Source organism: Lonchura striata, chromosome 2 (genome assembly GCF_050655825.1).
Source record: "Lonchura striata isolate lonStrDom1 chromosome 2, ASM5065582v1, whole genome shotgun sequence".
In the NCBI taxonomy this organism is placed as follows: Eukaryota; Metazoa; Chordata; class Aves; order Passeriformes; family Estrildidae; genus Lonchura; species Lonchura striata.
Genome location: NC_140704.1, coordinates 638,306 through 663,981, shown reverse-complemented (window position 1 = coordinate 663,981; position 25,676 = coordinate 638,306). Strand labels below are relative to the sequence as shown.

The 25,676-nt window shown below is 71.2% G+C and overlaps 3 protein-coding genes and 2 non-coding genes across 7 annotated transcripts in view; all 5 read right to left on the bottom strand.

Moving 5' to 3' along the window:
- Positions 1–464: 464 nt before the first annotated feature.
- Positions 465–9,338, bottom strand: NACAD (NAC alpha domain containing). 3 transcript variants are annotated; one of them, XM_085572853.1, is made up of 9 exons: positions 9,028–9,338; positions 3,341–6,730; positions 2,823–2,999; positions 2,664–2,752; positions 2,511–2,594; positions 2,132–2,278; positions 1,929–2,060; positions 1,599–1,721; positions 465–606 (listed from the first exon to the last, which is right to left on the bottom strand). In XM_085572853.1, exons 1-9 carry the CDS (start codon positions 9,047–9,049, stop codon positions 592–594), a joined length of 4,179 nt encoding a protein of 1,392 aa, XP_085428979.1. In that variant the 5' UTR covers positions 9,050–9,338; the 3' UTR covers positions 465–591. The 3 variants fall into 3 exon arrangements, with proteins under 3 accessions (XP_085428979.1, XP_085428977.1, XP_085428978.1); XM_085572851.1 differs by lacking the exon at positions 9,028–9,338 and adding an exon at positions 7,159–7,312; XM_085572852.1 differs by lacking the exons at positions 2,823–2,999; positions 9,028–9,338 and adding an exon at positions 7,159–7,311.
- Positions 9,339–11,012: 1,674 nt separating this feature from the next.
- Positions 11,013–21,496, bottom strand: TBRG4 (transforming growth factor beta regulator 4). Its single transcript, XM_077783204.2, has 11 exons — positions 21,365–21,496; positions 19,192–19,586; positions 18,006–18,320; positions 17,276–17,447; positions 16,677–16,834; positions 15,987–16,097; positions 15,114–15,258; positions 14,312–14,563; positions 13,252–13,363; positions 12,047–12,161; positions 11,013–11,357 (listed from the first exon to the last, which is right to left on the bottom strand). The coding sequence occupies exons 2-11, from the start codon at positions 19,555–19,557 to the stop codon at positions 11,232–11,234; spliced, it is 1,872 nt and encodes a 623-aa protein (XP_077639330.2). The 5' UTR covers positions 19,558–19,586; positions 21,365–21,496; the 3' UTR covers positions 11,013–11,231.
- Positions 13,556–13,685, bottom strand: LOC146768082 (small nucleolar RNA SNORA5). The gene has a single exon (XR_014953472.1). It is a non-coding gene; the product is annotated as a small nucleolar RNA SNORA5 (small nucleolar RNA).
- On the bottom strand, positions 14,964–15,083 carry LOC116184672 (small nucleolar RNA SNORA5). Its single transcript, XR_004149418.1, has one exon. It is a non-coding gene; the product is annotated as a small nucleolar RNA SNORA5 (small nucleolar RNA).
- A 646-nt stretch (positions 21,497–22,142) lies between the features above and the next one.
- LOC110475116 (SCO-spondin) overlaps positions 22,143–25,676 on the bottom strand; it is a 33,972-nt gene continuing 30,438 nt past the window's right edge. Inside the window, 8 exon segments of the mRNA XM_085574128.1 lie at positions 22,143–22,242; positions 22,963–23,113; positions 23,211–23,341; positions 23,424–23,484; positions 23,562–23,657; positions 23,746–24,098; positions 24,386–24,765; positions 24,856–25,672. Of these exon segments, the coding sequence (XP_085430254.1) occupies positions 22,220–22,242; positions 22,963–23,113; positions 23,211–23,341; positions 23,424–23,484; positions 23,562–23,657; positions 23,746–24,098; positions 24,386–24,765; positions 24,856–25,672 (2,012 nt within the window). The 3' untranslated portion in view covers positions 22,143–22,219.

The window sequence follows — 25,676 nt, the reverse complement described above, 5'->3', positions numbered from 1 at the left end:
CCCACCACCCTGGGGTGTCCCCCCACACCGTCACCCCACTGGTGACCCCCCCCCCTTTCCCAGGGGTATCCCAACCCCTCCTCCCTCTGGAATTGAGGTGTCCCACGAGCTGAGGCACCTCTGGGGACTCACCTGGGCCTTTCCCCTTCCAACACCAAGAAAATGGGGATCAGGAGAGGGTCCCTGCCACCCCTGGGATTTGGGGAACAAGAGCTCCCTCCCTTCCCAGCCCTTGGAGCTCAGGGGCTTCATTCCCACCCCAGGGCTGTGCTACACCCCAAATCTGGAGGGGAGGGGTATCCCTGATCCCCCAGGATGCGGGGAGCACCCTGGGGTGCTGCCACTCCCCCAGAACCTGTCCTTCCACCTCCCCCGTCCCAGTTACACCCCCGGGCGCTGCCCTCCCATCCCACTGCTGGAAAAGGGGATCCCCAAGCTCCCAAAATCAGGCCTGGGAGGCGAGGTGCGATCCAAGGGGTGCAGGAGGCCTTTATTGAGCAGTCCAGGGGGCCGGGAGGAGGATGGGGGGCAGCAGGAAGGATTTGGGGGGGCTCTGTGCATCTATACAGGGGGCCAGGACACCCCCGGCTGCTACATGGTCAGTTCCTGTGGGAGAGAGCAGAGGGAATTGGGGGTCACCCCCAGCTCCTGATGGGGAGAGGGTCACAGCCCCAATTCCCAGGGGGAAAAGTGTGGGGAGAGGGTCACAGCCCCAATTTCCACTGGGAAAAGGGGGGGAGAGGGGTCACAGCCCCAATTCCCAGGGGGAAAAGGGGAGAGGGGTCACAGCCCCAATTCCCAGTGGGAAAAGGGGGGGAGAGGGGTCACAGCCACAATTCCCAGGGGGAAAAGGGGAGAGGGGTCACAGCCCCAATTCCCAGGGGGAAAAGTGTGGGGAGAGGGTCACAGCCCCAATTCCCAGGGGGAAAAGGGGAGAGGGGTCACAGCCCCAATTCCCAGGGGGAAAAGGGAGGGAGAGGGGCCACAGCCCAAATTCCCAGTGGGAAAAGGGAGGGAGAGGGGTCACAGCCCCAATTCCCACGGGGAAAAGGGGAGAGGGGTCACAGCCCCAATTCCCAGGGGGAAAAGGGAGGGAGAGGGGTCACAGCCCCAATTCCCAGGGGGAAAAGTGTGGGGAGAGGGTCACAGCCCCAATTCCCAGGGGGAAAAGGGGAGAGGGGTCACAGCCCCAATTCCCAGGGGGAAAAGGGAGGGAGAGGGGCCACAGCCCAAATTCCCAGTGGGAAAAGGGAGGGAGAGGGGTCACAGCCCCAATTCCCACGGGGAAAAGGGGAGAGGGGTCACAGCCCCAATTCCCAGGGGGAAAAGGGAGGGAGAGGGGTCACAGCCCCAATTCCCAGGGGGAAAAGTGTGGGGAGAGGGTCACAGCCCCAATTCCCAGTGGGAAAAGGGAGGGAGAGGGGTCACAGCCCCAATTCCCAGGGGGAAAAGGGGAGAGGGGAAAGGGTCACAGCCCCAATTCCCAGGAGGAAAATTGTGGGGAGAGGGTCACAGCCCCAATTCCCAGTGGGAAAAGGGGGTCTCACGGCCCCAGTTCCCCTGGAAAAGGAAAAGGGGTCTCACGGCCCCCCGCTCACCATGATGGCGTTGACGATGTCGTTGTTGTTGTGCCGCAGGGCCCGCACGGCCTTGGGCCGGGACACGTTGGCCTGGGCCATCACCAGCTCGATGTCCCTCACCTCCAGCCCCGTCTCGTCCACCTGGGGGGGGGCACAGGGCTGTGGGACAAGGTGGCACAGACCCCCCCAAGGTGGCACAGACCCAGCTCTGAGTGCCAGACCCCCCCCATGGTGGCACAGAGACCCCCGCCATGGCACAGACCCCCCCCAAGATGGCACAGACCCAGTCCTGGGTGCCAGGGACCCCCCCATGGCACCCCGGGGGGCTCGGGACCCCCCAGCCCTCACCTCCTCCTCCTCCTCGCTCTCCTCCTTGATGGCCAGGGCCGGGGCGGCGTCGGGCACCAGCGCCGAGGGCTCCAGGGGCACCTTGAACTTCTCGGCCGCCGCCTTGTGCACCTGCTGCGACAGGTCCTCGATCTGGGGAGACACGGGCCGGGGTCACCGCGGCCCCCCGCGCCGGGGGCTCCCCCCCGGCCCCCCGAGCCCACCTTGGCCTCCCCGAAAACGATGTAGATGTCGGAGGCGGGGCTCTTGAAGACGTCGGGTTTGGAGATGACGAAGAGGATGTTCTTGGACTTGCGGATGGTGATGCGGGTGACGCCGTGGATCTGCCGCAGCCCCAGCTTGGACATGGCCTGGGGGGGGCACACGGTGACCCCCCGCACCCGCCCGGCAGCCCCCCAAATCCCCGGGGAACGGGGGGACGGGGGACGCCGTGGCCGGGATGGGACCCCCAGGCCACGGTGGGGACCCCCCGAGTCCCCTCCCAGAGCGAGGACTTGCCCCCCCAAAGTCCCAGCACTGCCCCCCTCCCCAAACCTCGTGATGGGACCCCAACCCCCAGGGGCACCCCAGGGACCCCCCGACCTTCCGGGCCTTCTTCTCGCTGCGGCTCTGTTTGGCTTTGCTGAGCGGCTCCTCGCCGGGGCCCAGCGCGTGGCCGAGGGGCACCTGCGAGAGGGGGGGGTCAGCGAGCCCCGGGCCCGGGGGTCCCCACCCCCCCGAGCCCCCAGAGCCCACCTGGGGCTGGGCGGGGGGCAGCTCCGAGCCCTCGGGCTCCTCCAGCTCCGGGATGGACTCGTCGTTGCTCTCGGACTCGTTCCCGGACCCTGCGCGGAGGGGGGGGCGCTCAGAGGGGCTCCCCGGACCCCCCGAAGGCACCCCCGGGACCCCCCTCACCTCGGTGGTTGGGCTGGCAGCGCTGGGGGGCCGGGGGGCGCCGGGGGGCCTCGGCCTCGCTGGACGAGCTCGACTCCGACTGCAGAGACCCCCGGGGGGGCGCCCGGCCCGCCCCCGGCCCCGGGACCCCCGCCCGGCCCCGGGGCTCCGGCTCCTTCTGCGGGGAGCGCTGGGGGGCTGCGAGGGCACAGGGGCTGAGCGGGGGTCCCCAAAACCCCTCTGGGGCTCAGCCCTGCCTGCTTCCCCCCATCGCCCTCCCTGGGACCCCCCAAAGGCCTCCCCAGCTCCCCTGACCCACCCTGGTCCCGACACCCCATGGCAAGAGGGGGCTGAGCTGGTGGTGCCCCCAAACCCCCCTGTGGGCACACCCACCCAGGACCCCCAAAGCCCCCCGTGGGCAGCGCCCACCCAGGACCCCCAAAGCCCCCTGTGGGCACACCCACCCAGGACCCCCAAAGCCCCCCGTGGGCAGCGCCCACCCAGGACCCAGAGCCATGGGGGTCGGGGGGCTCTCTTACCTTCGGGGTGCTTCCTGGAGAGGGGTGGTCCCGGGGGGGGCTCCCGGCCGGGGGCCGGGGCGGCGGGAGGCACTTGGCGGGGTTTGGGGGGCTCAGGGCGGGGGGGCCCCGGCTGAGCCCCCGCAGCGGGCGGGGGGCTGGGAGCGACCCCCCCCACGGCCTCCTCGTCCTCCTGCGGCTCGGGGGGCGCGGCGGGGGGACTCGGGGGGACTTTGGCATCGGGGTCCCCCGCGGCGTGGCCGGGGGGCTCCTGCGGGGCGGGGGGCAGGACCCCCGGGGACCCCCAGAGCGGGGCGGTGACACCCGGCCCGGCCCCGCGCCCCAAAAAGGCACCGGGTGGTGGGAGCGGCTCGGGGGGGGCCGGGGGGGTCCCCACAAACACCTCCCGCTCCGAGGCCGTGAACCGCGGCGAGGGGGGCGCGGGGGCCGCAGCCTCTTCCTCCTCCTCCTCCTCCTCGGGCTCTCCCGGGCTCGGCGTGCCCGGCAGCTCCGGGGACAAAGCCTCGGCCGGGGCGGTGGCCACGTCTCCCGAGCCCTCGGGGACATCCCCGGGGGGCTGCGACAGCACCGCCCGTGCCAGGGGACACGGGGGGACAGCCGGGGACTCGGGGGACGGGGCCAGCCCCGCTGCCAGCGGCACGGGGGACACAGCCCGGGCGGGGGGACGCGGGGCGGGGACGGCGGCCGGGGGGCCGGGGGGCGCCGCCTCGGTGGTCACCGCGGCCGTGTCGTGCTGGGAGGTCGATGTCACCGATGTCACCGGTGCCACCGGCTCCGTGTCCGCGGTGTCCGTCGCGCTCGGGGTCACCAGGGCAGCGTCCGTGGTGCCCATCGGGGCAGGTGGCACCGGTGTCCCCAGGTCGATGGCCGCAGCCTTACTCTCATCCAGGGCGGGCGCTGTCACTGATGCCACCAGGCTGGTGGCCGCAGCAGCCGTCAGGGCAGGTGTCACTGATGTCACCGAGTCGGTGGCCACAGCATCCTTCAGGGTGGATGTCACTGGTGTCACCAGGACAGCGTCCACATCTTCCATCTTGTCCAGCAGGCTGGGTGGCACCGGTGTCACCAGCTCAGGGGCCGTGACATCCAGCTCATGTGCTGGGCTCGGTGTCACTGGTGTCACCAGGCTGGTGGCCGCAGTGTCGGGCTCATCTGGGGGGCTCGGTGTCACCAGATCCATGGCCACGGTGTCCAGCTCATCTGGGGGGCTCGGTGTCACTGGTGTCACCAGATCCATGGCCACGGTGTCCAGCTCATCTGGGGGGCTCGGTGTCACTGGTGTCACCAGACCCATGGCCACGGTGTCACGCTCATCTGGGGGACTTGGTGTCACCAACGCCACGACATCAGGGGTTGCAGCATCTGACGGGTTGGGTGCCACCAGGCTGGTGGCCGTGCTGTCCATTAGGCTGGCTGTCACTGGATCATCCAGCTCGTCCGGCAGGGTTGGTGTCCCTGGTGTCACCATGGCAGTGGCCACAGTGTCTGGCTCATCAGGCAGGCTGGGTGTCACCGGGCTGGTGGCTGCAGCACCCATCTCATCCAGGGGTGTCAGTGTCACTGGTGTCCCCAGGCTGGTGGCTGCAGTGTCCATCTCATCCAGGGGTGTTGGTGTCCCCAGGTCAGTGGCCACAGAGTCCATCAGGCTGGGTGTCACTGGTGTCTCCAGGCTGGTGGCTGCAGTGTCCATCTCATCCACAGGTGTCGGTGTCACTGGTGTCCCCAGGCTGGTGGCCACCGAGTCCATCAGGCTGGGTGCCACTGGTGTCACCAGGTCAGTGGCTGCAGCGTCCATCAGGCTGGGTGTCTCTGGTGTCACCACATCACTGGCTGCAGCACCCATCTCATCCAAAGATGTCAGTGTCACCGGTGCCCCCAGGCTGGTGGCCACAGTGTCCATCTCACCCAGGGGTGTCGGTGTCCCCAGGCCGGTGGCTGCTGAGTCCAGCTCGCTGTGGCCTTCAGCGCTCTCTGCTGTCCCAGTGCTGAGCTCGAGGTCATTGTCACCATCGCTGTCACCCCCGGGGCCACCCTGGGGCTCCCCATCGCTCCCCCCCGGCCGGTGGCTCCGGGGGTCCCGGGCACAGAGCTCGGGGGCCGGGGGGACAGGGTCGGGCCCTGCCAGCTCCGGGCACGTTCCGTGTCCCGGTGCCGCTCTGGAATCTTCTGTGGCCGCCGCGATGGGGACAGCGGTGACGACAGCAGCGGGGACAGCGGGGACAGCGGCCCCGTCCAGCTCCCCGCACCCCCCGGGGGGTGCCGGGGGTGTCCCCGGGGACCCCGGGGCCGGGCGGCACGGGGAGCCGGCCCGGAGGTGGAGCTCGACGCCGGCGGGGCCGGGGGAGGCCGGGCGGGCCCCGGGCGGGGTCGCCGCGCCCCCCGCGTGCCGCTCGCGGCCGTAGAGCCGCTCGTCCTCGTCCCCGTCGTAGGCGGCCGAGTCCGAGGAGGCATCGGTGTCGTCGCGGAAGGCGAAGGCCTCGTCCCCCCCCTCGGGGATGGAGCTCTCGGACAGCGAGCGCAGGAAGGACGCCGAGGTGCTGCCTTCATCCTCCTCCTCCTCCTCCTCCTGCTCGGCGGGGCCCCGCGGCGAGATCTCCACGGCCTCGGCCTGGAAGAGGAGGCTGCCGCGGAACGGGAGCAGCGCCGCCGGGATCAGCGCCGAGCCCTCCTCCTCCTCCTCCTCCTCCGGCGTCTGCCCTTCCTCATCCTCATCCTCGTCATCCGCGCAGCCCGGCGGGGCGAAGGGACCGTCCTCGTCCTCCTCCTCCTCATCATCCTCCTCGTCATCCTCCTCCTCGGGGGACAGCGGGGGGAAGGCCGGGGGGTCCCCCAGGCCGGGGGGCAGCAGCAGGGCCCCCCCCAGACCTTCGGCCTCGCCCTCCCCCAGGCCCTCGGCCTCGGCCGGCAGGTTGGGCGAGCAGGACGGGGAGGTGCTGGCGGTGCCCGAGGAGCCCCAGCTGCCGCCCTCGGCCGTCATGTAGGAGCCCGAGGGGGACGTGGGGGGCGAGCACGGCCCCTCGCTGTCCCCGTCCGCCGCCGGCTCCTCGGGGGGCGGCGGCCGCGCGCCCCCCGCCCGCACCGGCGTGGAGGGGGCGGTGAAGAACGGCTCGGGCTCCGGCGGCGGGCCGCGGCCCGGGGGCGGCTCCTTGGGGGGCGCGGGGAAGGGGCAAGGCACGGGGGGCGCGGCGCGGGGCTCGGCCGGGGGGCTGCGCGTCTCCTCGCCCATCACGATGCGCGCGTCCAGCGGCTCCGCGCCCGGCGGCGGCCGGCACGGAGAACCGGGAGCGGCGGCGGCGGCGGCGCCGGGCTCGCAGCTGGCCCCCTCGGGCGGGGGGCGAGCCTCGTCCTTGGCCGGCATCGGCGGGGGGGGCGCGGGCATCGGCGAGGGGGCTGCGGAGAGAGGGGACACCCCTGAGTGCCGCAGTCCCCGGGGGTCACCGTGGGGAGGGGGGACACCCCGAGTGCCGCAGCCCCCACCCCGGGGTCACCGTGGGGAGGGGGGACACCCCGAGTGCCGCAGTCCCCGGGGCCATCCCGTGACGGTGGACCGGGGACCCCCAGGGCAGCACCGGGGCCGGGCCGGTGCCCCCCTCACCAGGCAGGGTGGGGGGAACAGGGTGACCCCACCCCGAGCAGCTGCGGGAGGGTCCCGGGAGGTTTGGGGGCACCAAGGCGGGACCCCAGCCCCGAACCCCGGGGTGGGGGGCGGCGGGCACGTCCCCGCTCACAGCCCCCTCCCCACCGTGCTCTCAGTTTGGGGGGGGTCCGCAGCCCCGCCGCGCCCACCGCTCCCCCAAAAGCCCCGCGCCCCCCCTCACCTGGGCCGCTCCCTGCGGCGCCCGGGCTCGGCTCCATGGGCGGGCGGGGGTCCCGCGGCGCCCCCGGCCCCTCGTGCAGCCTCGGGCCCCCCCGCCCCCCCCCGGGCGTTATAACGGGGCGGGGGGCGGGGCGGCGCGGGGGGAGCCGGGAGGGGGCGGGCCCGCGCTCCCCCCCCCGCTCGGAAATGGTTCCGTCCGGCACAACCCCCCCGCCACGTGCTGGGGACCCCCGAAAGGCTCACTGGGGGGGGGGGTCGTGTCCCTCCGACACCCCCGGTGCCGTTTTGGGGTGACTCTGCCCCGTTCGAGGGGGGGCTGCCGGGACCCCGTTCATCAGCGCGTCCCGGCCCGGCCGCGGCTGCCGCGCGCCCCGGGCGCTGTTTTGGGGTCCCCTGTGTACACCCGGGGCACACCCCGACCCCCCTCGCCCCTCTCCTGGGGACCCCCAGCCTCAGCTCGGGGGGCCCCGGTGACTCCTCCCCGCTGTCCCCAGCCCCCCCCACGCGTGACAGGGCCCCGCGGACGCCGCCGTGGGGTGACCTTGGGCCGTGCCTCAGTTTCCCCCCACGGGGCTGGGATGGTGCTGCGGGGGGGGGCGAGGCTCAGCCCCTCAGTGCGGGGGGGGCACAGCCCGATGCCGACCCCCGCTGGGTCCCGGGGTGGCGGCGGTGACCCCAGGCGATGTCCCCGAAGTGCCCCGTGCCCCCCGGGGCCGGGCCGGAGCCCCCCGGCTGTGCCAGGCCCGCGGCCCGGGCGGTGGCGGCTGCCGAGAGCCGCGGCCGGGCCGCTCCCCCCGCTCCATCCTCATCCTCCGCTCCGTCCTTCATCCCCCGCTCCATCCTCATCCTCCGGCTGCGTCCTTCATCCCCCGCTCCATCCTCATCCTCCGCTCCGTCCTTCATCCCCCCGCTCCATCCTCATCCTCCGCTCCGTCCTTCATCCCCCCGCTCCATCCTCATCCTCCGCTCCGTCCTTCATCCCCCGCTCCATCCTCATCCTCCGCTCCGTCCTTCATCCCCCGCTCCATCCTCATCCTCCGGCTCCATCATTGCCCTTCTGTCCTTCATCCCCCACCTCGATCCGCCTTCCCCCTGCCCCATCCTCATCCTCCCTTCCTGCAGCCCTCCCTGCTCCGTCCTTCATCCCCCCGCTCCATCCTCATCCTCCCTGCTCCATCCTTCATCCCCCGCTCCATCCTCATCCTCCCTGCTCCGTCCTTCATCCCACCCGCTCCATCCTCATCCTCCCTGCTCCGTCCTTCATCCCACCCGCTCCATCCTCCTGTTCCATCCTCATCCTCCTGCTCCCTCCTTTCCGCTCCGTCCTTCATCCTTCCGGCTCCGTCCTTCATCCCCCCCGCTCCATCCTCATCCCATCCTCGGGCTGCATCCCGCACCCCCCTCCCCGCGCTTCCATTCTTCCCGCGCCCTCCTCATCCTCCCGGCTCCTTCCTCATCCTCCCGGCTCCTTCCTCATCTTCCCGGCTCCTTCCTCATCTTCCCGGCTCCCTCCTCATCCTCCGGCTGCGTCCTTCATCCTCCCGCTCCCTCCTCATCCTCCCGGCTCCTTCCTCATCTTCTCGACTCCTTCCTCATCTTCTCGGCTCCTTCCTCATCTTCCCAACTCCCTCCTCATCCTCCGGCTGCGTCCTTCATCCTTCCGGCTCCCTCCTCATCCTCCGGCTCCCTCCTCACCCTCCCGCTCCTTCCTCATCCTCCCGCTCCTTCCTCATCTTCCCGGCTCCTTCCTCATTCTCCCGCTCCCTCCTCATCCTCCGGCTCCCTCCTCATTCTCCCGCTCCCTCCTCATCTTCCCGGCTCCCTCCTCGTCCTCCCGCTCCCTCCTCATCCTCCCGCTCCCCGGCCTCACCTGGCTCCGCTCCCTCCGGCATCCCGTTCTGCGGCTCCGAGCCGCCCCCCCGGCGGCTTTCAGGGGCTCCGGGCCCGGCGCTGCCCGCGGCCCGCCCCGGCCCGGCTCCCCGCGCTCGGCTCGGCCGGGCGGACGCGGCTGCGGCGGCGGCGGCGGCGCGGGAGCATCGGCGGGGCCGGGGCGGGGGGCCCGGCCCGGCTGATGTCAGCGGGAGTCGCGTCCCGCCCGGCCCGGCTCTGTCGCGATAGACGCTTCGTGCCGGCGGCGCTGCGGCGGGGCGGGGAGGGGGCTCCGGGCCCACCCAGCGCTTGCATCAGCTCCGGGGGGGGCGCGAGGGCGGGGCCGGCCTCAGTTTCCCCCACTTTGTCTCCCAAAGAAGGGGGATGAGCATCCCGCGGTGCCCTGGGGGGGACTGGGGAGGGGGCGCAGGGCGGAGCCCCCCGAAGCGCCCGCGCGGTGACACCGGGGCGGGAGGGAGCCGCGTGTCCCCCCGCGTGTCGCGGAGCCCCGGGGGTGCGGGATGAGGGCGGGCATTGTCCCCGCGGCCGGCCGTGCCCGCCTGCCGGTGCCAGGCACGGCCCCGGCGGTGACTCAGCAGCTCCCGCCCGCCCCGTGTGTCCCCCCGGCCCCGTGTGTCCCCCCGGCCGGCCCGCGTCCCCTTCCCGGGGGCCGGAGGGGTCCCGGGGCCGGGGGGCCACTGGTGCGTCCCCAGAGCCCTTCCCGGCCCCGGTGCGTCACCCCCGGCTGGTCCCGAGCCACCTTTTTCCCCCCCAGGCTTGTCCCGGGCCACCTTTGTCAGCCCCAGACTGCTCCCAGGTCACCTTTGTCACCCCAGGCCTGTCCCGAGCCACCTCTGTCCCCCCCAGGCTGCTTCCAGGTCACCTTTGTCACCCCCAGGCTGGTCCCAGGCCAACTTTGTCAGCCCCAGACTGCTCCCAGGTCACCTTTGTGCCCCCCAGGCCTGTCCCGAGCCACCTTTGTCCCCCCCAGGCTTGTCCCAGGTCACCTTTGTCCCCCCCAGGCTTGTCCCAGGTCACCTTTGTCACCCCCAGGCTTGTCCCAGGTCACCTTTGTCACCCCCAGGCTTGTCCCAGGTCATCTTTGTCACCCCAGGCTTGTCCCAGGTCACCTTTGTCCCCCGCCCCGTGCGGTGGCCTGTGGGTCACTGATGGGGCTCCGGCCGGGATGTCACCCCCCCGCTCAGAGACACCCCCGGGTGCGGGGTCCCGGTGCCGCCCCCTCCCCCGCCGGCCCCGGTCCCTGTCCCGTCCCCCCGGGGTCCCGGTGCTCGCCCCGGTCCCTGTCCCCGTTCCCCGGGACAATCCCGGGATAATCGGGAATCAAGGCCGGCGGCTCCTGGTGCCGATCCCGGCTCAGAGCGGCGGCCCCGGCGGGGGACACGGGGGACACGGGGGGTGCGGGCACTGCCACGTGCCACCAATGCCGATGGCACTGACCCCACTGCCAGCCACCCACTGCCACCCAACCCCGATGGCACTCAGCCCCGAGGTCACCTGTGCCTGCTGTCACCCACCCCAAGGTCACCCACCCCCAATGTCACCCAGCCTCGATGTCACCCAGCCCCATTGTCACCTGTCCTTGCTGTCACCCCAATGTCACCCACCCCCAATGCCACCCAGACCCATTGTCACCCGGCCCCAATGTCACCCAGCTCCCATGTCACTCCCCATGTCACATCCCCAACACCAACTGCCACAGATGTCACTTTGCTCCCACGTCACCTGTCCCAGTGCCACCCAGCCTGGGTGTCACCCACTCCCCAGTGCCACCTGGCACTGATGCCAACTGTCCCCAATGTCACGCGTCTCCAATGCCAGCCATCCCCACTGTCCCCAAAGTCTCCTATGACACCCATCCCTGATGTCATGTCCCAAATGCCACCCAGCCCCAATGCCACCCATCCCCAATGCCACCTGTCCTCAGTGCCACCCGTCCCCAGTGCCACCCATCCCCAGTGCCCTGTTCCTGTACAGTTCAGGTTTTATTTGAGCCGTTGGTGACATGGGCAGCAGCACTGTGGGGACACGGGGACCTCGCTGTGGGGACGTGCCCACCCGGGCACGGTGGCCCGGTGACGTGGCCACCTGGCTGTGGTGACATGGCCACCTGGGCTCAGCGCTGGGCCGGCTGGGCGTGGTGACCTGCTGGCATTGGCACAGGGACGCGGGCACCTGGAGGGCGGGTTAGGTGGCCGCGTCGGTGGCCGTGTCACCGGCCGTGTCACTGGCCAGGACCTTGGCCACCTTGTCCTTGAGGTAGGCCACGCGCTGCCGCTCCAGCTTCAGCTCCAGGAACTCGTGGTGGGGCACCTGCGGGGGACAGGGGGTGACAGCAGCCCCGGGGCGCGCCTGTCCCCTCCCGGCCCCACGCCGTGGCACCCCCGAGGCTCCCAGCGCCAATCTGGGGTGCCACCGCCCGCCAGGCGTGACAGTGACACTGCCAGGGAGAGCAGGGGCTGGCAGTGACCCGGGGCTGGCACGTGGCCGTCACGCTCCCCCCGGGCTATAATTACCCGGGTTAATCCCGGATGACCCCACAGGATCAGCTCGGCTGTGTCACCTCCCTGTCACCCCTGTCCCCCCGGCGGCTGGCAGGTGGCCCGGGGGGATCACGGTGGCTCATCCCTGCTGAGCCCCGGGCTCAGGCTGGAGTCGGTGCCCCCATCCCGGCGGAGCCAGCCGTGCCCAGGTGTGCCAGGGGGACACTGGCACCCGGCGGGGTCACCGGGGTGGCACGGGGACCGTCCCCGGGGCTGGGCACAGGTGAGGCCGCCCCGAGTCTGGGGGCACCTCACGGGGTGGGGGCCGGGCTCTGCTCCCGGGAGGGAGCTCAGGGGGCGTCCGGGGAACGTTTTTGGGAACATTTCTCCTGGGAAGGGCTGGGAGGGTTCGGGTGCCACGGGGATGTGGCAGTGCTGGGCACCCGCCGGTGCTGCCGGGTGCCCGGGGGGTGCCCAGGGGGTGCCCGGGCCATGCCCAGGCCGTGCCCGGGCGCTCACCTCGGCCAGCAGGAAGCCGGCTGCCCGCAGGTGCCTTCGGGCCAGCGAGCCCCGGCCCAGCAGCTCCCGGCCCGGAGAGCTGAACTGCGGCGGCTCCCAGCGCAGCACGGCCACCCTGGGGGGGACAGGGACACTGGGACAGGGACACTGGGACAGGGACAGGGCACAGCCACCCTGGGGGGGACAGGGACACTGGGACAGGGACACTGGGGACAGGGACTGGGACTGAGCATGGCCACCCTGGGGGGGACAGGGACACTGGGACAGGGACACTGGGGACAGGGACACTGGGGACAGGGACACTGGGACAGGGACTGAGCATGGCCACCCTGGGGACAGGGACACTGGGACAGGGACACTGGGGACAGGGACTGAGCATGGCCACCCTGGGGACAGGGACACTGGGACAGGGACACTGGGGACAGGGACTGAGCATGGCCACCCTGGGGACAGGGACACTGGGACAGGGACACTGGGGACAGGGACTGAGCATGGCCACCCTGGGGACAGGGACACTGGGACAGGGACACTGGGGACAGGGACTGAGCATGGCCACCCTGGGGACAGGGACACTGGGACAGGGACACTGGGGACAGGGACAGGGCACAGCCACCCTGGGGGGGGACAGGGACTGGGACAGGGACACTGGGGACAGGGACACTGGGACAGGGACACTGGGGACAGCCACCCTGGGGGGGGACAGGGACACTGGGGACAGGGACTGGGACTGAGCATGGCCACCCTGGGGGGGGACAGGGACACTGGGACAGGGACACTGGGACAAGGACACTGGGGACAGGGACAGGGCACAGCCACCCTGGGGGGGGACAGGGACTGGGACAGGGACACTGGGGACAGGGACACTGGGACAGGGACTGGGACAGGGACTGGGACAGGGACACTGGGGACAGGGACACTGGGGACAGGGACACTGGGACAGGGACACTGGGGACAGGGACTGGGACAGGGACTGAGCATGGCCACGCTGGGGACAGGGATGGGGACACTGGGGACAGGGACTGAGCACGGCCACCCCCAACCCGCCGAGCCGTGGCCCCCTCCCCTCCTGTCCCATGTCCCCTCCTGTCCCTCTCCTCCCCCACCGACCCTTTCCATGTCCCCTCCTCATCCCCTCCCTGCTCCCTCCCCTTCCTCCCCTCCCTCCCCTTCCTCCCCTCCCGCCCCTCCCCGCTGTCCCCTGCCACCTCCTGGCCCCCGCTGGCAGCGCCTTTGTCCCCTCGGAGTGGGACAAGTGGGGGGCAGCGAAGTCCCTCACGGGCAGGGGTTTGTTGTCACTGTCCAGCACCGCCTCGGCATCTGCGGGGACATGGGACAGGAGCACCCCGGGGTGCTCTGAGCCCAGCCCAGGGGACAGGAGAACCCAGGAGCACCCAGGGGTGCTCTGAGCCCAGCCCGGGGGACAGGAGCACCCAGGAGCACCCAGGGGTGCTCTGAGCCCAGCCCGGGGGACAGGAGCACCCAGGGGTGCTCTGAGCCCAGCCCGGGGGGGGGTGTGTCCGTGGGGACCCCTGCCCGGTCCCACGGCAGGGACAGGGACACCGGGGCACGGGGCTTGCTGTAGCAGCCGGTGGCCGGTCCCCGTCACTGGGGGACAGGGACCGAATTTGACTGGGCTGCAGGAGGGTGCCAGGGGGTGCCAGGGGGGTGCCAGGGGGTGGCAGAGCCAGGAGGGCTGGAAGGTGACAGGGCTGGGGGGACTGGGGGTCACAGGGGAAGGCAGCAGCGCTGGGGGTGCCAGGCCAGGGGTGCCCAGGTCGATACCATGCCGAGGGTAGCACTGGCAGGTGCCCAGGCAGGTGGCAGGGCTGGGAGGTGGCACTGGCAGGTGCCTGGGGGTGGCACTGGAAGGTGCCCGGGGTGCCTGGCCCGGGGGTGGCAGGGCTGGGAGGTGGCACTGGCAGGTGCCCAGGCAGGTGGCAGGGCTGGGAGGTGGCACTGGCAGGTGCCTGGGGGTGGCACTGGCAGGTGCCCAGGCAGGTGGCAGACCCAGGGGTGTCATTGGCAGGTGCCCGGATCCCGGCCCAGGGGCGGCACTGGCAGGTGCCTGGGGGTGGCAGACCCGGGGGTGGCACTGGATGGCACCAGGGTATCACTGGCAGGTGCCCGGGTGGGTGGCAGGCTCAGGGTGTCACTGGCAGGCGCCGGGGCTGGGGGGTGGCACTGGCAGGTGCCCGGGGGTGGCAGACCCGGGGGTGTCACTGCCACCCGCCCGGGCGCCCGGGGCTGGCAGCAGCTGGCACTCACCGATGTGCCAGCCGTACACCGTGCTGACGTTGCAGCGGACGAGGTCGGGGCCCCCCAGCGCCGCGGGCAGCGCCTCGCGCAGCGCCCGCTGCAGGGGGGTGCCCTTCTCGGCGTCCCCGTGCCCGTGGCCGTGCCCCCCCAGCGCCTCGGGGGGCAGGAAGGGCCCCCGGTAGCCCGGGGCCTCCAGCCGGGCCGTGGCGTTGATGTGCAGCAGCTTCAGCCACGAGCCCGGTGCCCGCGGGGAGCCGTCACCTGCAGGACAGGACAGGTGGCACCGGGTGGCACCGGGGACACGGGCACGGCCCCGGGGCTGCCCGGGTGGGATTTGGGGAACATCCCCACGGAAAGGGCTGTGCAGCCCCAGCCTGGGTGGGATTTCAGGAACATTCCCATGGAAAGGGCTGTGCAGCCCCAGCCCGGGTGGGATTTGGGGAACATTCCCATGGAAAGGGCTGTGCAGCCCCAGCCCGGGTGGGATTTCAGGAACATTCCCATGGAAAGGGCTGTGCAGCCCCAGCCTGGGGGGGATTTGGGGAACATTCCCATGGAAAGGGCTGTGCAGCCCCGCTGGGTGCAGCATCCAGACACAGTTTGCACCCCAGGTGAACTCCAGCCCCGAGCCCCCCAGCCCCAGGTGTGCCCGTGTCTCCGGTGGGATTCGCCGCCCGGGCCCCACGGGAGGGGACCCGGGGCAGGCGGCCACGGAGGTGCTGTGGCAGCCGGTGGCCGGTGCCCGCCACGGGGGGACGGCACCGAATTTGACTGGGCTGCAGCCGCTGGCACGGCGGCGCCCCCGGCTCACCTCGCAGGCGCGCCTGGAACTCGGGGCACAGCACCTGGCACAGCTGGGGCGCCCGGGGCCGCCGCAGGACGCACAGGGACCACACCACGTCCGTCAGCAGGTGCACGTCCAGCTGCTGCTCCTGCCCCTGCAGCCGCTGCTGCACCTGCACGACACGCAGAGCCGGGCTGGCACGGTGCCCGGTGTGCCCGCATCCCCCAGCTGGGGCTGGCACAGTGCCCGGGTGTGCCCGTGTCCCCCAGGTGGGCAGCAGGGGCACCCAGGTGTGCCCGTGTTCCTCAGGTGGGCTGCAGGACCCCCCCCATGCCCGTGTCCCCCAGGTGGGGCTGCAGGGCCCCCCCCATGCCCGTGTCCCTCAGCTGGGGCTGGCACGGTCACCCAGGTGTGCCCACGTCCCTCAGGTGGGCTGCAGGGGTGCCCAGGTGTGCCCGTGTCCCTCAGGTGGGGCAGCAGGGGCACCCAGGTGTGCCCACATCCCTCAGGTGGGCTGCAGGGCCCCCCCCATGCCCCTGTCCCCCAGGTGGGGCTGGCACAGCCACCCAGGTGTGCCCCTGTCCCCCAGGTGGGCAGCAGGGTCCCCCTCCCCTCCCAGGCGATGCTGTGGCCCCACGATTCGGCCATCCCACAGCTCCTGTGTCAGGGGAATGTGCCAGGGGACAGCGATGCCAGGGACAGGTGACAGCTCTGGGGGTCACCTGGAGGGGTTCCGGGGCTTCTCCCAGTGCTGAAGGTGGGAGCTGGGAGGGGTTTGGGCCACCTGGAGTGCCAGGACAGGGGAGAACGGGGGGTTTGGGGAAGGAATCCAGCTGTGGGGGTCTCTGGGGTCCCTCCCCACCCAGCCCACCGGGGAATTCTGGGTGCCAGGGACGTCACCATGGAGAAGAACTCCTCGCTGCAGCTGGGCTGGAAGTTGAGGCGGGCGAAGGACACAAGGACCCCGCAGAGCTGGGGCAGGGACAGGCTCTCCGTGTTGTCCAGGCAGTACTGTGGGGAAAACGGGAACGTGGGATGTCAGAGCAGGAACAGGAGAGCTTGGACACGTCAGCCACAGACACCTCCAGGTGGGGAAAGCAGAGTGGGGAACCTTGGGACTTTCTCCAGGGACGAGGGCAGGCTCTGAAACACCCCACGTGGGTGGGAAAGAGCAGGGGGATCAACCTGGAAGGAACTGGGACATGAGGGAGAAGAGCAGCAAGGACAAGTTGGAAACATCAGCAGGAACCATGCTGGGTGGGACACCAGGGGTGAGGGATCCCTGGGATCTCCTCCAGCTGCAAGGGCAGGCCTGGAATGTCTCAGCTTGGATGGGGGTGGGCAGAGAGGGGAACTGGGCCAGAACTGGGCCAGAAGCAGCACCAGCAGTCACAGCTGGAGGGTCTGGATGGAGCCAAATGCAGCAGGAAATGATCCCTGATTCCCACTGGGAATGGGGACAGGGAGGGGACAGGCAGGGGACCCTGCTCTGCCCGGCTCCTGCTGGGACAGGGGACAAAGCCCCGCTCAGGTGAGTGTCCCCTGCCTCCCCCGTGGCCAGCGAGGTGCCCCCGTGTCCCCAGGCCTCACCTGAGCCATGGCCTCGGCCAGGGGCCGGCTGAGCCAGCGCAGGCTGGCGAAGGAGCGGGCGCAGCGCAGCAGCTGGGCCGGGCTCAGGCTGCCCACGTGAGGCTGCAGCTCCAGGGCCAGGCGGTGCAGCACCTGCGGCTGCTGGAAGCTCAGCTTACCTGTGCCAAGGGGGGACGGCTCAGCACGGGGGGCTCCCAGCACCTCTGTCCCCCCCGGAGCACAGGTGACAGCTGGGGACGGTCACCCGCAGAGGAGAAGCTCCAGGGACACCTCGGAGCCTGAAGGGGCTCCAGGGGAGCTGGGGAGGGACTGGGCACACCCGGGCTGATGGAAGGGCCCCATGTGAGCTCCCAGGGATGTGGGACACCTGGAATGCCAGGACACCTGGAACGGCCTGCTGGACGTCCCTGCTCCACCCCTGGAGCACAGAGCTGACCCGCAGGGCCCCCTGCTCCCACCCAGGATGGGACAACCCCCGGGGAACTGCTGCTCGGGCCCACCTGGCCGGGAGAGGAAAATTTGGGACCCCAAAGCTGGCCTGGCCCCCCGGGACAGGGACAGGGAGGCAGGGCTGGTCCCCAGCCCCGCGGGGCACTCACTGAAGGCGAAGAGCAGGTCGGTGAGCACGGGCACGGGCAGCTCGGCGGGTTTCTGCAGCAGGTGGTAGCACAGCGCCCGCAGCAGGGGCACGCAGCGGCGCTGCTGCAGCGCCAGCGCCAGCGCCACGCGGCGCAGCTCGTCGGGGTCAAACTGCTCGGCCAGCTCCAGAGCCTGGCAGGGACAGGGACATGGGAACAGGGACATGGGACAGGGACATGGAAACACGGACAGAGCTGCTCTGCCAGCTCCAGAGCCTGGCATGGACAGGGACACGTGAGACAGGGACATGGGAACAGGGACAGAACTGCTCTGCCAGCTCCAGAGCCTGGCAGGGACAGGGACATGGGAACAGGGACATGGGACAGGGACATAGGAACAGGGACAGAGCTGCTCTGCCAGCTCCAGAGCCTGGCAGGGACAGGGACATGGGAACAGGGACATGGGACAGGGACAGGGACATGGGAGCAGGGACAGAACTGCTCGGCCAGCTCCAGCGCCTGGCAGGGACAGGGACAGGTGAGACAGGGACACAGGGGACAGGGACAGAACTGCTCTGCCAGCCCCAGAGCCTGGCACAGACAGGACAGGGGACACAGGGACAGGCACACAGGTCCCAGGTGCTGCAGGTGACCCCAGCAGGGACTGCTGCCCCCGGGTGAGCCCAGGCAGCCCCGGCTGAGGGCCCGGGTGCCCGCAGCGTCCCAGCCCCGGCCCGGTGCCGGCTCCCACCTTGTCCTCCAGGCGCTCCATCAGGGCGGGGGACAGGTGGCCCACCTTGGCCATGAGCGTCACCACGGCGCGGGTGCCGTCCAGCTCGGTCCAGCGCAGCTCCAGCTTGCGCAGCACCTCGGGCAGCAGGAGCCCGCCGGGGCCCTGCGGTGCCAGCTGCTCGGCCAGCCGCACCAGCTGCCGCAGGGGCAGGCGCCGCAGCCGCCACAGCACCTCCTGCTCCACCGAGCGCAGCGGGCGCCCGCCCCGCGCCAGCCCCAGCGCCGGCAGGCTGCACAGGAGCTGCAGCAGCGGCGCGTTCCACACCTGAGAGATCTGCAGGGGATGGGGACACAGGGACAGGGGTGTGGCAGATGTGGGACAGGGGCAGCCAGGGAGGACTTGGGGCACCTGTGCCACCTGCCAGTGTGCCCTGAGCCTGCTGGAGGGAGCTGGGCACTGCCAGCCTGTGCCACAGGTGTGCCCTGAGTGCTCAGGTACAGAGCAGAGCGGAGCAGGCACTGCAGCCCTGTCCCAGGAGCAGTGCCAAGGGTGTCCCCAGCACGGCCAGGGGTGTCCCTAGCCCTGCCAGGAGTGTCCCAAGCAATCCCCCCAGCCCTGTCCCAGCACTCCCGGGTGCGTCCCCAGCACTCCCATCCCTTTCCCAGCCCTGTCCCAGCACTCCCATCCCTGTCCCATCCCTGTCCCATCAATCCCATCCCTGTCCCAGCCCCGTCCCATCCCTGTCCCAGCACTCCCATCCCTGTCCCATCAATCCCATCCCTGTCCCAGCCCCGTTCCATCCCTGTCCCAGTTCTGTCCCCACAGTCCCATCCCTGTCCCAGCCCTGTCCCAGCACTCCCATCCCTGTCCCAGCCCCATCCCATCCCTTTCCCAGCCCTGTCCCATCAGTCCCATCCCTGTCCCATCCCTGTCTCATCCCCATCCTATCCCTGTCCCATCAGTCCCATCCCTGTCCCAGCACTCCCATCCCTGTCCCATCCCTGTCCCATCAATCCCATCCCTGTCCCAGCCCCGTCCCATCCCTGTCCCAGCCCTGTCCCAGCACTCCCATCCCTGTCCCAGCCCCATCCCATCCCTTTCCCAGCCCTGTCCCATCAGTCCCATCCCTGTCCCATCCCTGTCCCAGCACTCCCAGCCCTGTCCCACCCCATCCCCATCCCCATCCCATCCCCATCCCACCCACCTGCGTGTCCAGGGCAGCCAGCAGCTGCTGGAAGCGGGGGTCCCCGTGCAGGCCGGCGCAGTCCAGGCGCTGCTGGCGGCTGACGTGGGCCAGGCGCCCGATGGCCAGCGCCGCCACGTTGCTGCTGAGGCCGGGCCCGCGGCCCAGCTGCAGCAGCTCCTGCGCGCTGCCGGCGGCGCGGATCCGCTCCCGCAGCCGCCGCTCCTCCTCGGCCTCGGCCTCGGCCCGCGGCCCCGTGCCGGGGCTCGGGCCGGGCTCCGCGCCCAGGCCGGGGCTCCGGATGGATGCCTCGGCCGGGCCGGTGCTCAGGCCGGGCCCCGGCAGCAGCCGGAGCCGGCGGCAGCGGCGCAGCAGCTGTGCAGCCATGGCGGGGCTCAGCGCCGCATCCCGGGACGCTGTGTGGGACCGAGCGTTGGAACGGGCCCCGCCGGCACCGGCACCGGCACCGGGACCTGCCCCGCTCCCGCCGGGCCCGGCCCCCCGGTTCCCGCGGCCCTTCTCCGGTGCTGCTTCCCCTCCCCCGTGTCCCACAGCCCCGACCCCAACGCTGGCCCCGGGCCTGACCCCGATCCCGCTCCGGATCCCGATCCCAATCCCGTTCCCATCCTGATCCCGGTCCCTTTCTCATCCCCATTCCAATCCCCGATCCCAGTCCCGTTCCAATCCCCGTTCCCATCCCCATTCCCATCCCCAATCCTAATCCCGTTCCCATCCCGATCCTGGTCCCGTTCCCATTCCCATTCCAATCCCCAATCCCAATCCTGCTCCCATCCCCGTTCCCATTCCAATCCCTGTTCCCATCCCCATCCCTGTTCCCATTCCCATTCCAATCCTCATTCCCATCCCCATCCCAATTCCCATTCCCATTCCCATTCCAATCCCCAATCCCAGTCCCGTTCTCATCCCCACTCCTGTTCCCATTCCAGATCCCATTCCCAATTCCAATCATCGACCCCGTTCCCATCCCCATCCCTGTCCCTATCCCTATTCCCATCCCTGATCCTGCTCTGATCCCGATCCCAATTCCCGTTCCAATCCCTGATCCCATTCCCAATCCCCGATCCTAATCCCTGTTCCCATTCCCATTCCTGCTCCCAGTCCCAATTCCCATTCCCATCCCTGTTCCCCTTCCTATCCCCATTCCGATCCCCATCCCCATTCCAATCCCTGTTCCCGTGCCCAATCCCATTCCCATTCCCGTTCCCAATCCAATCCCCAATCCCGTTCCTGTTCCCCATTCCCATTATGCATCCCCATTCCCATTCCCCATTATCGTTCCCCAATCCCGTTCCCTGTTTCTGTTCCCCATTCCCGTTCCCGTTCCCATTCCCAATTCCCGTTCCCGTTCCCATTCCCGTTCCCGTTCCCATTCCCAATTCCCGTTCCCGTTCCCATTCCCGTTCCCGTTCCCATTCCCAATTCCCGTTCCCTTTCCCATTCCCGTTCCCGTTCCCATTCCCAATTCCCGTTCCCATTCCTGTTCCCGTTCCCATTCCCAATTCCCGTTCCCATTCCCAATTCCCGTTCCCATTCCCGTTCCCGTTCCCGTTCCCAATCCCCATTCCCGTTCCCATTCCCGTTCCCGTTCCCGTTCCCAATCCCCATTCCCGTTCCCATTCCCGTTCCCGATCCCATTCCCATTCCCATTCCCGTTCCCAATTCCCGTTCCCATTCCCATTCCCGTTCCCATTCCCAATTCCCGTTCCCGTTCCATTCCCAATTCCCGTTCCCAATCCCATTCCATTCCCGTATCCCATTCCCGTTCCCAATCCCATTCCCGTTCCGTTCCGTTCCGTTCCATTCCATTCCGTTCCGTTCCGTTCCGTTCCGGTTCCGTTCCATTCCATTCCCGTTCCGTTCCGATCCATTCCGTTCCGTTCCGTTCCGTTCCGTTCCGTTCCCAATCCCCGTTCCCGTTCCCAATCCCATTCCCGTTCCGTTCCGGTTCCCGTTCCATTCCGTTCCCGATCCCATTCCCGTTCCCGTTCCCGTTCCCAATTCCATTCCCGTTCCCAATCCCCGTTCCCGTTCCCAATCCCATTCCCGTTCCCGTTCCGGTTCCCGTTCCCATTCCCGTTCCCGATCCCATTCCCGTTCCCGTTCGCATTCCCGTTCCCGTTCCCGATCCCATTCCCATTCCCGTTCTCGTTCCCGTTCCCGGTCCCTCTCTGACCTCTCCCGCCCGGGCCCCGCGCACGGGCCGCCGCCGAGGCGCGCACTTCTGACGTCACCAGACCGCGCCCACTGGCTATTGGCCGTTCGCTTACGTCATCACCCGGCGCGGCGGCGCCGCGGCCGTGACGAGCGCGCGGCCGCCATCGGGGCGGGGCGCCCCGGGATGTCCCGGAGTGTCCCCGGGGTGTCCCCAGGGTGTCCGAGAGTGTCCCCAGAGTGTCCCCAGAGTGCCCCAAAGTGTCCCCAGACTGTCCCCGGTGTCCCCGGGGTGTCCCCAGAGTGTCCCCAGAGTGCCCAAAAGTGTCCCCAGAGTGTCCCCAGAGTGCCCCAAAGTGTCCCCAGACTGTCCCCAGTGTCCCCGGGGTGTCCCAGAGTGTCCCCAAATTGTCCCCAGGGTGTCCCAAAGTGTCCCCAAAGTGTCACCAGAGTGTCCCCAGGGTGTCCCCAAAGTGTCCCCAGAGTGTCCCCAGGGTGTCCCCTGGGTGTGTCCAGAGTGTCCCCAGGGTGTCGCAAGTGTCCCCAGAGTGTCCCTCCCGGGTGTCCCCAGTGTCCCCAGTTCCTCCCAGTGTCCCCCAATTCATCCCAGTGCCCCCAGTTCCTCCCAGTGCCGCCCCCAGATGAGTAATCGATTACGGGACTCCATGGATCCCCCATCCATCCCCGGTCAGTGATCGATTACGGGGCTCCGTGGATCCCCCATCCATCCCCGGTCAGTGATCGATTACGGGACTCCATGGATCCCCCATCCATCCCCGGTCAGTGATCGATTATCGGACTCCATGGATCACTCCGTTTATTGGGATCGATGCGGATCGATGCCGCGCGGGGGGAGGGGCGTTGTCCGGGGCTCTCCTCAGCGCCGGCTGAAGTCGCCGCCTGCGGGACGGGGGCTCCGGTGTCACCCCGGGCGCGCCGGCGGCTCCCCGAGCCCCCGGGACCCCCGGGACAGCGCAGCCCACCTCCATCCGCAGCGCTCTGAGCCCGCCGGGACCCCCGAGCCCCGGCAGGGACCCCCGCACCCCGGCAGGATCCCCGAGCCCTGGCAGGACCCCCCGAGCCCCGGCAGGGACCCCCGCACCCCGGCAGGGACCCCCGAACCCCGGCAGGATTCCCCTGAGCCCCGGCAGGACCCCCGCACCCTAGGAGTACCCCCCGCTCCCCCGGGCCCCGCACACCGCCAGGACCCCCCGAGCCCCTGCAGGGACCCCCGGCCCCCGCACCCCAGCAGGACCCCCGCTCCCCCGAGCCCCGCTCCCCGGCAGAACCCCCGTTCCCTCGCAACCCGGCAGGACCGCCGCTCCCCCGCTCCCCGCACCCCGGCAGGATCCCCCGCTCCCCCGCTCCCCGCACCCCGGCAGGATCCCCCGCTCCCCCGCTCCCCCGCTCCCCGCACCCCGGCAGGACTCCCCGCTCCCCTGCTCCCTGAGCCCCGGCAGGACCCCCCGTTCCCCCGTTCCCCCGCTCCCCGCACCCCGGCAGGACCCCCGTTCCCCCGCTCCCCCGTTCCCCCGTTCCCCCGTTCCCCCGCTCCCCCGCTCCCCGAGCCCCGGCAGGACCCCCCGTTCCCCCGCTCCCCCGCTCCCCCGCTCCCCGCACCGCGGCAGCGCTCGCAGCGGCACTCGGCGATGCGGGGCAGCAGCGCGGGCCGGGCGCGGCCGCGGGGGCACGGCAGCAGCAGGGCCCGCACGGGCCGCGCGGGGTCCAGCCGGTAACTGCAGCACTCGCACAGCGACCGCACGTAGGGCTCCTGCGGACAGCGGTCACGGCCGAGGCGCGCCCCGGGCGGCCCCGGTGCCGAGGCGGCTCCGGGAGCGGCCCCGGGCCCCCGCCCGCGCCCCCCGTACCTGCGCGCTGACGGCGGTGCGGGAGCGGCACGCCCCCGCGCAGTAGGAGACGCGCACGCCCCGCAGCACACACGCGCCCTTGGCGATGGTCCGCAGCGCCGTGAGGAGCCGGCACGGCCCGGGGGGCTCCTCTGCACCGGGGGGACGGCCCCGGGTCAGCGGCGGGGGCCGCCGGGACCGCCCCTCCCCGCGGCTCCCGGCTGCGGCTCTCACCTGGCCACTCGTCCCGGCACACGGGGCAGCAGCTCCCGGGCTCCCGCACCGGCTCCGCGCCCTGCGGGGACCCCCAGGCTCAGCCCCTGCCCGCGGGGACCCCCCCCGCGCCCCCCGACCGCCCCCGGAGCCCCCCACCTCCGGGCAGGTGAGTGCGGGGCAGGAGGTGGCGCAGGTGACGCGTCCCTCGGAGCAGCGACAGGTCCCGCACGGCTCCTGCCACTCGCTGCCGGCCTGCAGGGGGGCGGAGACCCCAAATATTGGTCAGGGACCCCCGACACGGGAGCGGGGACCCCCGCCCCGCGCCCCCCGCCCTGCTCACCGCTCGCGGCGCCCCGCGGTGCCGGCAGCCGCAGCCCCCCGCGCTCACGCACTGCCCGGAGCCGTTCCGGTACCGCCCCGGGGCGCAGGCGCAGCGCGGGGGCGGCGAGGGGGTCCCGAGGGTCGCGGGGGTGCCGAGGGTCGTGGGGGCCGCGGGGATCCCGGGGGGGCTGGAGCTGTCCGGAGTTACGGGGGTCGCGGGGCTCGCGGAGGATGCGGAGGTTCCGAGGGTCGCGGGGGTCCCCCCGCAAATCCCGGGGGGCTCCGCCAGGTCCTGGCAGCTGCGCTCGCAGGCGGGGCCGGGGTCCAGCCAAACCTCGCCCGGGGGGCAGCTCGTGGCCACCGGGAATCCCGCTGGGAACGGCACCGGGAATGGCACCGGGAGCGGCACCGGGACCGCCCTGATCCCCGGCCCTCCCTCCTTGCATTGCCCCGGCCCTCCGTCCACCCCCTCCCTCTTTTCCTCGGTGCACCCACCCACCTTCCTTCTCCCACCCCTCCGTTCCCCTCTCCCGTTTCCCGGTCCCTCCGTTCCCCTCTCCCGTTTCCCCGTCCCTCTGTTCCCCTCCCCGTTCCCCCGTCCCTCCTTTCCGCCGCCCCAGCCCTGCGCCTCCCGTCCCTCCCGGTGTCCCCGCTCTCACCGGGGCACGCCTGGGGGTTACACGCCGCCGTCTCCTCCGCGGGGCTCTCCCGGCACGGCGGCCCCGCCCCGGGGCCCTCCCGGCACTGCCGCTGCCGCCGCCGGGTGCCGCCGCCGCAGCTGCGGGAGCAGCGGGACCAGGGGGACCACGGGGACACGGCGGGGGACTCGGGGGTCTCGGGGGACTCGGGGGTCTCGGGGGACACGGGGGTCTCGGGAGACAGGGGGAGCAGGGCGGACAGAGAGGACGAGGGGGACGGGGGGGACACGGAGGACCGGGGGGACACGGGGGTGGCGGGCGTGGCGGGCCCCGGCGAGGGACACGCCAGCGCTGGGCACGTCAGGGTCCCGTTCTCGCAGGTGCTGCACCGGGGGTGACACGCGTGTCACCATCACCGCGCGTGGGGTCCTGCCGTGTGGCACTGCCACGGTGCCCGTCCCGCCAGCACGGTGCCCGTCCCACCCTGTCACCCGCGACCGTCCCACTGTCCTCGTGCCCGTTCCACTGTCCCTGTGCCTGTCCCACCGTTCCCGTGCCCGTCCCACTGTCCCCGTGCCCGTCCCACCGTTCCCGTGCCCGTCCGACCCTGTCCCCGTGCCCGTCCCACCGTTCCCGTGCCCGTCCCACCCTGTCCCCCGTACCCGTCCCACGGTCCCCGTGCCCGTCCCACCCTGTCACCCGCGACCGTTCCACTGTCCCCGTGCCCGTCCCACCCTGTCACCCGCGACCGTCCCACTGTCCCCGTGCCCGTTCCACCGTTCCCATGCCCGTCCCACCGTCCCCGTGCCCGTCCCACGGTCCCCGTGCCCGTTCCACTGTCCCCGTGCCCGTCCGACCCTGTCCCCGTGCCCCTCCCACCCTGACCCCTTGCCCGTCCCATCGTTCCCGTGCCCGTCCCACCGTCCCCGTGCCCGTCCCACCCTGACCCCGTGCCCGACCGACCCTGTCTCCGTGCCCGTCCCACCGTCCCCGTGCCCGTCCCACCGTTCCCGTGCCCGTCCCGCTGCCACCGCCGTGCCTGCCCACCCCCTGGCCCCGTGCCGTCCCCCCGTGTCCCCCCCACCCCCGTCTGTCCCCGAGTGACGGTGCCCACCCATCGTGTCCCCCACGTGTCCCAGCCGTGCCCCCTCCGCGGCGTCACCCACCAGTTGTGACACCCGACCCGTGTCAGGGTCCCCGGGGACACCTCGCGGCTCCCGGGGTCCCCGCCGGGGGTCCCGCAGCGGCAGCGGCTCACGGGGACGCAGCGCCCGTCCTGCAGCAGCTGCCCGGGGGGGCAGCGGCACCCTGG

Bases quoted from the DNA above. Each gene is read 5' to 3' on its own strand.
- TBRG4 (XM_077783204.2), bottom strand. From the start codon at position 19,557: ATGGCTGCACAGCTGCTGCGCCGCTGCCGCCGGCTCCGGCTGCTGCCG. The intron at 16,835-17,275 runs GTGAGTGCCCCG...CCCTTGGCACAG, and splicing joins CGACCTGCTCTTCGCCTTCA to GTAAGCTGAGCTTCCAGCAG. The intron at 15,259-15,986 runs GTGACGTCCCTG...CGTGTCGTGCAG, and splicing joins GCGAGGAGTTCTTCTCCATG to GTGCAGCAGCGGCTGCAGGG.
- NACAD (XM_085572851.1), bottom strand. From the start codon at position 7,195: ATGGAGCCGAGCCCGGGCGCCGCAGGGAGCGGCCCAG. The intron at 2,753-2,822 runs GTGAGGGGGGTC...CCCTCCGCGCAG, and splicing joins CTGCCAGCCCAACCACCGAG to GGTCCGGGAACGAGTCCGAG. The intron at 2,279-2,510 runs GTCGGGGGGTCC...TGCCCCCCCCAG, and splicing joins GCGAGAAGAAGGCCCGGAAG to GCCATGTCCAAGCTGGGGCT.